Source organism: Diachasmimorpha longicaudata, chromosome 10 (assembly GCF_034640455.1).
Source record: "Diachasmimorpha longicaudata isolate KC_UGA_2023 chromosome 10, iyDiaLong2, whole genome shotgun sequence".
NCBI lineage: Eukaryota > Metazoa > Arthropoda > Insecta > Hymenoptera > Braconidae > Diachasmimorpha > Diachasmimorpha longicaudata.
In genome coordinates this window covers 2,922,657-2,935,281 of record NC_087234.1, presented here as the reverse complement: position 1 = coordinate 2,935,281, position 12,625 = coordinate 2,922,657, and the positions used below count along the sequence as shown (strand labels likewise).

The 12,625-nt window shown below is 37.8% G+C and overlaps 1 protein-coding gene and 1 long non-coding RNA gene across 3 annotated transcripts in view; one reads left to right on the top strand and one right to left on the bottom strand.

The window, feature by feature from the left end:
- Window positions 1-12,625, bottom strand: part of LOC135166816 (neurexin 1) — a 191,918-nt gene that overhangs the window by 108,393 nt on the left and 70,900 nt on the right. For both annotated transcript variants that reach the window (XM_064129445.1, XM_064129446.1), the window contains exons 4-5: window positions 2,875-3,018; window positions 2,200-2,360 (exon numbers count right to left, since the gene is read on the bottom strand). In XM_064129445.1, coding sequence (XP_063985515.1) covers window positions 2,200-2,360; window positions 2,875-3,018 — 305 coding nt within the window. The remainder of the gene's footprint in view (window positions 1-2,199; window positions 2,361-2,874; window positions 3,019-12,625) is intronic.
- LOC135166824 (uncharacterized) overlaps window positions 1-12,625 on the top strand; it is an 83,554-nt gene that overhangs the window by 48,827 nt on the left and 22,102 nt on the right. The window lies entirely within an intron of this gene.

Sequence of the window (12,625 nt, the reverse complement as noted above, 5' to 3'; positions counted from 1 at the left end):
CCGACGGAAAATTATACTGCTCCATAATGGTGATGGCGTGAGAGGCCTCACGCACTGAAAAAAATTTATAATTCTGTCAATCAAGTCTTCTCGTAACAAAATAATTGAAAATTGGGGAGAAAATTTATGGAGACGTTGAAAAATCCTTTTAAGTCGACATTTTCTTCCGATGCAACAAAATTCTATTTGATGTTTAAAAAAATCCAATGAACAATTTTACAATTGATTAAGTATCAATTATTGATTATTTTATCAACTAATTAATTATAATCATTTCAAAAACTCTCAAATCTCGAAAATCATCTAAAATAACGAAATCCTTTCAAATCCAATCAACAATTCCAATGATGTCATTATCTCATTAAAGGCGTTTCATGAAATCGGCGAAATTACTGGTAATTTAAAATCGTAGAGTTACAAAATTTCAGGATGAACAATCCCCCTCGGTCTCTTTGTACTCAGATTCTGGTAATTTTTTTAATTAACAGTGGATGGCGAATTAATTGAATGTCTTCGACCGTCTTCACAGCAAATGAGATGATGTAACGGTGAAATTGATAGTTATAAGACATTAGAGTCATGTTATATTACTTTCACGAGAGGTTCGATAAAGTTTTCGGACACCACCATCGGTTGTCTATTTTTCGTTGCGGTTTCTTTCTCAAGTAACTCACGGCAATGTACCACATTGAGACTAGACGGGTGGAATATCCCCAACTGGGGCTGGAGAGTTTTCACGGTAAACTCACCCTTCAGTGTACCCCCGGACATCATGCGATCTGATAGATTGAAACTGTCAAACTTTATGGTATCAAGTTTTCGGGGCTCGTCTTTGAGGTTTAAAACTTTCCCCTCGTCATAGATGCATTCCAAATCTGACGGGAATATTCATATTTGGATGTAAATTGTGGATAATTATCGCAAAGTTCCCCTGGTATGACTTCTTAAGGGTTTGTCTAATTAGGGAGGTAATGATAAAAAAATATGTAAGGCACTTAGGAAAAGAAGTTGAGGAGAGACTTCCAGTTGAGAAATGTCCATTCTGATGATGGAAAGAGGTAGATCCAGGATTGGAGATGGAGCCTTCGGATAGACTGAGAATAAAAATTAAATTCCTCTGTCAGTGAAAACTGTATTCATTTTCCGATATGAAAAACCGATTTGAGCAATAATTTCGTTCTACATTTGCTGAAATTCACAGCAGTATTTTTTCCCGGTGCATTTTATGCTGGTTTGGAGGATGAGCACTCAACAATGCGGCCCACTCACATCACCCACGCATCGAGAGCCCCCGCAAATGGCGGGAATGAGTAAATGTAAATACGATGAGTCTCGAAATGAAATGTCATTACCCAGTAATTATCAGAATTCCATTCACTCTTATTCTATTAAGCACCCCGTTATTATTGATGCATCAGAAAGCATCGGCTATGTACCATGATTTCGATAAAAGTGAGCTTTAAATACAACCGTCTGCTAAACCTCTTCAACTAGAAAAAAACCACTTGATTTTTAATGAATTCCCCTTCCCTCCCTCAAAACTAGAGACATCGTTTTTCCGCATCAAAGAGGGTTCCAACCCTTGGTACCAATTTACAAAGTTTTGTGAATTCCCAGAGGTATGTGAAGCGCTGAAGCTGGACAACGAGTTGAAAAAAAAAAATTGGCAAAGTGAGTTTTTCGTACTGCAAGGACGAAATGTTATGTATTTTTTAACGAAACTCCGGACTTCAGACTTGTGACTCGCTCGACTGATAAAAACTTCATAATAACGTCGTTACATTAACGCGAAAGAATGAAATAACGATTGCTAATTTTTGCAGCATTTTTTTTTTTATGAAGAGTAAATCGGATTTATACTGTGTTATGCTTGTTAACAAGTATTTAAAATTCCAACTTCTACATGGTGTGACTCGCGTGTATATAGGCATATGCAACCTGCTATAGAATAAATTTCAAATGGAATGGACTAACGAGGGTTGCTATTGTGAAAGTGAGTTTGCAAAGTACATGGGGAGTTATTCAAATGTTGCAGAAGTCTCCGAGGAAAGTTCTGTTGTGGTTATTATTTATATTATCAGGTCGGTAAATATGTATCCGGATAGAGAACGCGATTTTTCTGACAATTTTTACTGGATTTTTCTCTTCGTGATAAGAACCCCCATTCACCCCATATATTTTATATCTGAATTTACTCACCTCCTGCACACGCCTCTGAACGATAATTTTGTGCCACTGATTATCGTCGAATCGTATTCTTATCGGTTTGATATGAAGATCCAATCGACCATTGGCCAATGTCATGCTGACTGCAGCCCCTCCGTCTCTCAGTGACACTGTCAGGTAATCGGCTCCTTCACCTGAAGGCAGAATAAATAACAAATTAGGATATGTTTAAGCAGAAAAAAATTTGAATGTGTCAGTTGCTATGACATTTTGGGTATTTTTTCTTTCACATTATTCAGGATTTTTTAAAATAAGTTTGCTTATGTTTGCAATGAAAAATTAGTGTTTTTAAAAAGCTTAGAAAGTGTCATTAGAATTTTTGCGGAGGTGACATTATTTTCCATTTTCCATTCCATGAAAATCTCTTAAACAAACGGATATAACGTTGTTTGTCAGCACATATTATTTTTTATAAATTATAGAATATGATTTGATTAATTTAACTAAAAAATTGAGTTTCCATTCTCTTCTCTCTTGAATTTTCTATTATTATCCTAAAATTTGAATTCAAACAAAAGATGGTAAAAGCTGTTCGTAGTTGACACGAGAAATTTCGGCAAAAATTCAGTTCAGTGTTCTTATCTCACTTTAAAAAATCCCTATTGTCTTACAATTTTATTGAATTGAATAGTTTAAGATTATTGTTACCAGAATAGAATAGAAGTCCATTGTGTTGCCTTGTCTTGAACTGAAGACTCACAGACTCCTCCATACTGAGAATGGGGTCACCCTTGCTAAGGTCAACCTTAAGATACTCGGTGCCTTTGAATGACGCCTCCGAGGGTACCTTATCTGTGATAAAAAAAATAATAATAATTCATACACCTGTGCAGATAGATACATCTTATTTGGCTATCATACATTGTACACTTTACACGTAAAATCTATGAAGTTGGGGAAAAAACTCTGAGACTTTTTAATCTTCGACTCAAGGAGATATCTTATGTACCTTTTTCTTTATAACTCTAATCAAACAACAGCTAAATTCAATTTTTTCTAGAAGCAATCGAAGCACCTGCTACTGTTATTATTTACCTTGTCAATATTAAACTCACATGGGAACTATTTATTGACATTTGCCTATTTCCCACACAAATATTGATCCACTCTCTCTTCGATACAATAAGTTGTGTCGTCTGAGATGAGTTTTTCTTGGAAAAAATTATACGAGAAAGTAATGAGTTTCGTTGAATAATTGAATAAGTCCTCGCTTTTTTTTGTGGCGGTATTTCATGACAATGACTCTAGCTCCCTCACCAGGGACTTGGGAGAAACTTTGAAGAAAAGGAAGCGCATAACGCGGGACGAAAGAAGTGGAGAAAACTTGTGCGAACGATATACTTTCTCGTTTCAGTGAATTGGTAGAACTTGGAGGAAACGATGTTAAGCACAACTCTACATATAGATGAGGGAGAAAAGGGAACGGACAGAGTTGAAAAATGGATTTCAAGTAGAACGCGAGGTTCCGTGTGGAGTGACATTGATTGAAATTTTTATTTCACCGAAAATTTATGATAGCGATATCACTGACGTGTAACAGTACCTGACAGCCAAGTTCATCCGTCAGCCGCGTTTGATGGTCGGCGAGACCGAACGCGCGGTACGCGCCATTATTTGAATTTCCCGCCTCAAACACATTGACCAATGAAGAAAAAAGTCTTAGGTATGAAGTTCGCCGATAGCCTATTTTCTTAACTTAATATATGTTCTTGTGTTTTCTGGTAATGGATAGGAAGAGTAGGAATTCCGTCCGCCGAAGCCGCTGGGTCGGTAACTTACCGACCAAATCAGTCGTCTTGGAATAATTTCGGTTGCCGTATTTTTCGACTAATTACAGGACTAAAATAAAAAATGAATGGAGGAAAAATGGTACCAAGAATGTACTGAACCGACGTTTAATTTTCGTCTTGAAAAATTCAGCCGGATTTATTCTCTCCTGCAAAATAAATATGAAAATGGATTCGCTTCTTTGAACGTTGCCAACTGTGCCGGCTTAACTCGAAGTGCACGACGTATATATCAAAGACGTATTTTTCATTCAGTGTCGCTAAATAAAATTCTCGGGGTCTTAATATTGAACAGCGGTCGATTTTAAGCTCCTGTAAGCTTTCTTCCCTCACATCAGTTGAGCAGGAATTCTGGCTCGCGGGTATTTTCTCAGTCAACCTCACGATATTCTTCCGAATGGGGAGAAAAACATGAAAATTTCACGCTTGACGGAAGTATATGAACGATCCATTGTTAAATAAAGTCATTCATTCATCTGTGAAAATAAAACACACGGCTGCTAGTCCATCTCAATGAAACCCTATCATCACCCATTAATCCGAACTAAGACTTCAACTACAACAATCAAAGGTACTCCATTTGGATAATAATCCAGCTACCGCAGATTGCACTTTCCAACATTTCTATTAACTTAGCGCTGATTATATACTCTCCCAAGTTGATGCTGGTGCTCCTTGCAGGCGTCCTTAATTAACCATTCCTAATTATATTAAATCAACCTTTTTGTTTTCCCGAGTCCAAGAATGGATTGCAGTTTATACGCACGTTGGCGTGAACTGGTAATGCAATTATCGTTAAGTGAAGAAGGTAATCTTCACGAAAGTTGTAAAGAATTAACGATGATGCCGATAGTGTATTGCTTTCGACCCTTCTAAAGTGAAAAAAAAAAACATGGAAAGTGGGTTAAATGGATAAAATGCCTTGACTCCTTGAGCTCTAATTGATTTTATTTTCAGGACTTGAGTTACGGAAATTAAGTGCATTTGGTAATCCAGTTATGGGACTTGTTTTTTTCCAATAAGTTGCTACTTTTCAACTTCTCGATGTGTATGTGTCAATGTGGGCATCCGAATTATCGCTAATGAGGTAAATTGATAGGTCTTTACGTAACTCAGAGCTGATCAGATGTTGGAACAGATCGGTCCAGTGTTTTTTTCGTTTTTTTGCAAAATCTCATTAGGTTTTTTATTGAAATCTATATTCTCGGGCTCGTTGATTACGAATATGATAACGGTCATTGCGAAATCAACTCTCGCCGATTTGTAACAATTTAAATGTTTACCCTGCGATTTTATTGCAGAAATCAATTTCTGTTTTCATAGAGTGAAATATTATTATGTTGATACTACTTTATTCAACTGATTCCTACTAAACTCTGCGAAATAGGCGAATCGGGAAGGGCATAGTGAGGTCCCACCCCCTTCAAGGCCCCCAAATTCGGAAACGAGGGATCAACCATAAGAACCTTTTACACCGCACCCCCAGTTTTAATCTCATCGAACTACACTCAATCAATTTGAATAATCTACTTCAAAATCTTTTGACAATTCTTAATAATTGCAAGGGTTGCATACAGCTCCTGAGACTTTCGATTTCCTTCCCATGCGCCTCTTTACAAATTGTTTTTTTTTACAACCTCAATCAACTCAAGCTACACCAATCGGGTCACTCCAATGTACCTTCGAGAAATAGTGTTTGTAGAATTGTCGGTAGTTTCTCAGGTTTATCTTGAGCAACAACTTCTTACCAATCCTGACAGCTATATGACTCAGCCCCTTAGTGTGGAAAAATAGTAGACGGTGGATCTTTGGTTCCTTGTTATTGGTGTGTCGGGTTATATTACTAGGTCGGTGACAATCGTGTGGAGCTTAATGTCGTAAGTCGTTGGAGTAAACGACTACCTTTGAACGTGAAAATGGAAAGGGGTGGCACAAAATCCTATATCTCACTGACTGAAGATAGTGCACCATTTCTTCCGGTGGTTTGGCGACATCTTTCTTTTACTATTTTCACATTCCACTGATTCCTGGGTGTGGACTGTGATACTGGTGATATTTAGATATTGTGAAAAATATTATACCAGTCAACTATCATCATCTCTTTTTATGCAGACCATTTACAGATAAGTTTCTTCGTGAAGGTAATCTAGGTGGTCCTAGTTTCACATCCATTAACTTTCAGTTTGAATATCACATTCTGATTTTATACTCCTTATGACTCTAGATATGACCAAGTTGAATGAGATATACTTATGCCTGACCCACTCATGTCATCGACTTGCCTTTCTCCTTCAACCGTCGCGTGTTATCCGATAAAATAATACGCGCGCCAATAGCTCGTGGAATTGTGGGAAACGTGCGACCAGGGACAAACACGAATATCTGACTGAAAATAACACGAACAAAATAAGAATGGGTAAAGAGAGGGGAGAAAAATGGTAGAGTTAACCCAGTTCTCTGGGAATTCACCCAAGTTGTGGATTTTTTTTTTCTCGGAAGCATATTGAACCGGATTCTTATAGTTTCTCACAAGAATCGTACAATGGATTCTTCGGCAAGGGACCGACCTAGACTGTTCGATTTTCCGAAAAATTCGAGAATTTTAACAGACAATTTTGGAAATTTCATCATTGTTGACTGGTCCATTATTGCAAGAGTTAGCAGCGAGGCGCCCAATCCATTGGCATATCTCGTCGACAGTGTCCGTTCACGCCCGTTACGGTCCAATTTATTATTAATATATTTTGCCATGAATTTAAGATGGTGTCTGCCGTTGAGATGGACTAGGTGGATAGACACATTGGGCCCCGTTTTTCTCGTGGATATGTGGAACATTTTGACGTTGCTATTAGGCTAGGGTAAGCTTAACCCAGTGAGCTAACAATTTAACTGTATCCGGGTGGGATACGTCTCGGAACATGCGTCCAGAGAGCATGTCAACTCCTAAAAACCCGCTAAAAGGAAAGAGACCGGTAGCGGTCGTGTATGGAAATGCACTACCAGGTTACGTGGGATTAGGTAGTTAGCATTAGTTATTGGTGGATCTCATGAAATAAATAAATAGAAAGCAAAAATCAATCTCATTCTCTTCTGAGTGTTTATATTTTAAATTGAAAAAACATTTTTATGGACTGGAATTCTGAGAAGTGTAAGGTATGGTGTTTAGGTTTGATTTTAAGTATGTAGACAAAGTGGAATGACTAGAACTCTTTGAGAGCATGTGACTAAAAGGCCCAGGATGTTGTTTCCCTTTGTAAATCTAATTAGTTCCTCTAAGGAATCCGTACAGAGCGGATGTGTCTTCCAAGCACAATTATTTGAGTTTAAATTATTTCCAAAATTATTATTTCAAATAACCCATTTTCAATAGTTATGTCTCATGTGAGACATGTTGCGGACATGCATCCAGAACATGTCCAGAGATTGATCGAGTGGATCTCTCAACGCGATGAAGGAGAGATACAACTAGAGATTGGAGGGGAGCCTTGTCGTCTCCTTCAATCCTGAGGAGAGAAGAAAGAGGTAGCTGGGTAAAGTACACTTAGAGGGATGGCCGCTGGTTGGTCAGTTCACCATCTTGAGAGAGGAGAAAAGATCCAGTGTATGCAGAGTGCACTGGGTGGCTGGTGGGGCTTAGGGAGCAAGGTCGGATCAGTTCAGCATTCAAGGCGTACAGAGCACGAACTGACTAACTTGCGGTCGTGCAGCCGTTTAAATAGCTGATCTGCTGGGGAGGGTGGGGGGCAGCGTTCTGTGGTGGGGCGTTAGTAGCCCCCCACTCCAATAGTATCGAAGCGCCAATGTTCAGAAGTAGAAACTAGGAGCGTGGGTAAGGTAGGGAAGACTTCAATGTAGATTAAAGGTCATTTCTGGGACGACTATAGGGCATCCCAATGGGCCCCTATTTAATTACAAATTCTGGTGGGGCGATCGGTAACTTGGAACCGGTAACATATTCTACCTGCAAGGAAGTGCTCATTCATGCTGAATGTTTGCAATGACATCATCTGACCTGGGGATGAGTTAGAACACTACCAAAGTCCAATTATATTAATCCACAGTGACAGTAATGAATGATATAAATTCTGTGACTTGTAAAAATCATAAAATAATTGCTCAACATATTCCCTAAGAATCAGACGGTGCCTGCTGTTAGTCCCTCACATAAAAGTTCAAAAATATTCTGATGAAACTCCCAAAATTATCTTTCAAGTCAGGACACGTTATCACTTTTTTCAAAATCTTTCGAAATATTCGAAAATTCAAATCGCCCATTAGACCCAGAATCCTTCATCTACTTCCGTGAAAATATTGGTAGTGAAAAATCTGGCGATAAGTATTAAAATTCAAGATAGAAAATTTAATCTCAAGACCACGTACTCTTCGTCGGCTTTTCACATTTGACGTTGGCGTAGAAAATTGTCAGAAGATTGGCGGGCAAGCGCATGACTGTCGCTCGACCAATGTTATTACGTTCGATCGTTTTCCACAGTGCGGTCTATAACATCTGTCAAAGTATATATACCACCATGTCTCTATATATATAAAGAGACACGTTGAGATGCACGGAAATGTCTGGCAGCATTCTACTCCAAGGAAAACCTGTCCTGACGCCTCACTCCATCCTTCTTCATTCCATAATGCCTCTCTATACATCCATTTTGTATACTTTGGTGAAAAGAGATGGAAAAAAAAATGGAATGATTTGAGATTATAGATAGGGTTCTTTCATTCCTATCAGGCGCTCTTTCAACTGTCATATTCGAGGGAGAATTGGATGGTAACGCTGGATGCCTCAGCGATTTCTTCCACAAGAGATTTTTTTTTTCTTCCAATAACTTCACGAGTGACAGAATAAAATATTAAGTGAGACAATTTAGTGTCTCGCCGTTGATTTTTACAGCGACGAAAAAAAAAAAATTGCTAACTTGTCTACAGATTCACACATGAACATAATACCTAGCAACTATGAGGTATGCTACAGACGGTGATAGCCTGCGATTGGTAAATCCCTACTAAAAAAAATTAATGTACGGGAAGTTATATTATTTATTTTTATGAGTTTTTATTCAATTGTTTTCGTTAATTGAATAAAAGTTGGTCAACTCACTGTATTCCCACGACTGGTTATCCCCAGCACCTGCCGTAGGTAGCACTGTGCTCCATGCCTCTATGAAAATCAATGGACGAGAAAGAACATAAGAAACAAAAGATAACAATGACGAATGATTGAAATTATAGATAATTGTTTGTGTATAGAATTGATGATTGGCATATGTGTACATGCTCGAGTGGAAATTCACCTCAGGTTTACATTAATCTCGCACCAAACCCGACCTGACGATGGACCAAAAAGTGATCAAATAATTGAATCAGGCCCTTATTACAATTATTTGGTCACTTTACATCTACAATTTATTCTATTTAAATGTCTTCCAGAAAATTGTTCGACCCGCCTTAAGTTCATGTCTGGCAGTAGAACGATAAACTCATCATCATATCATTGAATTTCATCAAATCTGCTAAAATTGGCGAACAATTGGTGGTGGATAAGTTGGACTCTGAGACTTTGTTTTTTATTTTTTAATGCGAATTGTTTAAAGTTCTTCTGTGAAATATTTTTATCAACAAGTATGACTCCCTCCTAATTCTGCTACTGTCAAACACCAAAAATATTTTCCATTCATTGTCAATCGATGTTGAGATCAAGTCTTCATTTATGAATGTAAACAAACAACTGCCTCTCGGCGCAAAATAATTTTTTGTTTATAATAGCATTTGTGTAATTATGAATGCTCTTTTGACGCAGTCCAACTCCGCTTCAAATATTTTTAATTTTACTGAGAAATTTTTTCGCGAGGTCTTCTCAATGAACGAAAGTTGTCCCATTAAACTTGCACATTGAACAAATAAAAGGAGAATCAAAAAAGCACGCAAATACAAGGCTTCCATCCGGACGAAAAAAAAAATCATAGAAAAAAAGTTTGGGTGAGTTGTTTTCATTATAGAACCCTTTCAAGCCCCTTTTAAAACTTTATAAGCCTTATTCAAACCATACTAAGCCCGATTTAAGCCACCAAGATAAATGCGCCCTTGCCTCATTCTATTCCACCTGAATGAGGTGTGGCCTGTCCTGTAGGGTGGGAGGTACGACGCCAGTGCCGGGTCAGCAGGACCACTCGCAACACACCAAATTAATTTTACCTGCACAGGGATACTATACTCGCCCACTAACACCGTTACATTACTGCTGGAGTTCAAACGGCCGCGCGAATAAAAATTCTGTTCAGATCGCTCTCAGTCACTGGTCAGGATATAACATGACGGTTTTATCACATGTGTAACGCTTCCATCTTGGATGTTACATCAGGGCACCCCTTGAGGAAAAAAAAACTGGTGTACGGAGACCCTCTGGGTGAACGTAAAAGTTCGTAATGTGAAATTGGATAGATACAGGCAAAAGAAAAAAATCCTTAAGGCCCAGTTGGAATTATTTGAAAATCGATAGATAATCTTAAACTGCCATTACAGATTGGGGCCAAAATAATTATTTGATATCAACCAAACCCAATTATCGGGGTTCGTTTATTGTTAGCGTAGGCTAGTAATTATGTCTGATTGCAATAAAACCATTAGTCCAACAATTTATTTATGATAGCGATTTATGATCATCTGACCCTGTCCAACCGGACCGTAAATGAAGGACTAGATATACTTGATTTAAGTGTAAAGTATACACTTAAATTGAATATATGTTATACTTCATTCTTGGGTGTGTAATTATGAAAACAACCCTTCCAGGTTATGGTGAACAAAAATGAATAAATAGATGTTTTATTTTCACTTTATGGTTTCACACCTTTTACAGACAAAAAAAAATTTCTTAAGTAATATACGTTGTACTCAATGATACAAAGGACCTCAGTTGTATGGTTCACCGTATATGAAATCTACTTTATAAAGTCTCTAAAAAGAAAACAGAACCCCTTCAAGGTTATGGTTTTAATGTTTAATTGTGGTGCAGTGGAACTTCCGTCAGTGTCCACTGTCGGGGGTTTGGATCCTTGGATGGGCCACTCATGAAGGTGCCCCTCTCCGCCAGTGAAAGAGCGCGAGCCCCGAAAGTCGGAGAGAGACATGCAATGGATAATGGTGGGGGAAGAGCCACTCACAAGCAGAGAATCATAGATAGTCGACAGAGGGGGTAAAGGGAGGGGGGTTGGAATAGTGGGGGAACGATTCCCCTCATGCGGTGGGACTCGGGACTTATTAAAGTTCCACTTTATATTTGATTTCCACTAGTAAAATCGATAAGAAATTAATTGTCGTTCCAAAAAAAAAAATTAGACAATGTTCTTGTCAAGTCAAGATAATGAAATACGTCATACATTGATCCCATAATTTAATTACTTCGATTTTGTCCACATGTTTATATTATTTTTATCATCTTTCCATTCCTGTTTATCGTCCTGTCCTCACTGAGAGAAAAATATAATTTTGCCAATTAAAGATTCTTTTGACAAAAATTGAATGCGGATTTTCCAATGGAAATTTCGAGCACTTGTTTACCCCCAACAAAAATGATTGGCAAAATTAAATTTTTCTCTGAGTGTTCATCCGCTCAAGAAAATCCTATTATCGATGACAAAAAAAAAACTTCCCCTCTGATCAGGTCCAATTTGTATGTTCTTTGACTCGAGATCTAATTTATGGAGAATGTAAATTGAATGGATGGAATGCAACTGAGTGAAAATGACAAGAGCGATTGGAATGGAGAGGATCTCTTATTAGTCCTCACGACAGTTGAAGCAGCTTCACGATAAAGCTCTCCGAAATACAATAATAGAGAACACTCACGACTATATTAAAAAATTTATCCGGATAAAGTCGTATAATTTGACGAATAGCCAAGTTTTATTTCCAGCGTAATCCTCTCTGTATAAAATATATTGAGGGCTGAATGGTGGGGATATTGGCGATATACTTGAGATTGTACGTCCCAATTCGTTGGTAGAATATTCTGTGTTCTTATAAGGTTATCTTGAGGCTACTGAGAGCTAATAAACTGTATCGGGAAAGTGGAAGGGATCAGTGATGAGAATTTATGATGTGTAGTTAAGTGAAGATATACGGGGTGTTACGGATTTATGTAGAGATGGGGAATCGATTGTATTCTTTAATGCCATGTAAATGTAATTCTTGTGGCAAAACGCTCCCCAGAAGGGATCAACCTACACAATGGCATTTCTTAAGATTTCGATAAAGATGAACTCAGTTTGAGGGCAAAGGATTTTATCATGAAATGTCAGACGTTAAGAAAATTATGCCATATTTTCATCGAGAGGTATTCAAGACGAGGAAATAGACAAAAACAATCAAGTCTGAGAAAATAATTTACACGGAAATAAATTTTCAGTAGTAATGTCACTAGTCATTCAAATATATCGGATATTTTCCGATAGTTTCGTTAAATGAATTGAACATCAACCGAAATTCTTCTATCAGTGTATATCATTCATGTGAATAGCGTATGGGGAAAGTTATGGTAATTAATATTTGAAATTGTTGTTCGTTTGAAGTTTTTTTCCGGTATGTTTTTCCTGTGATTTTTA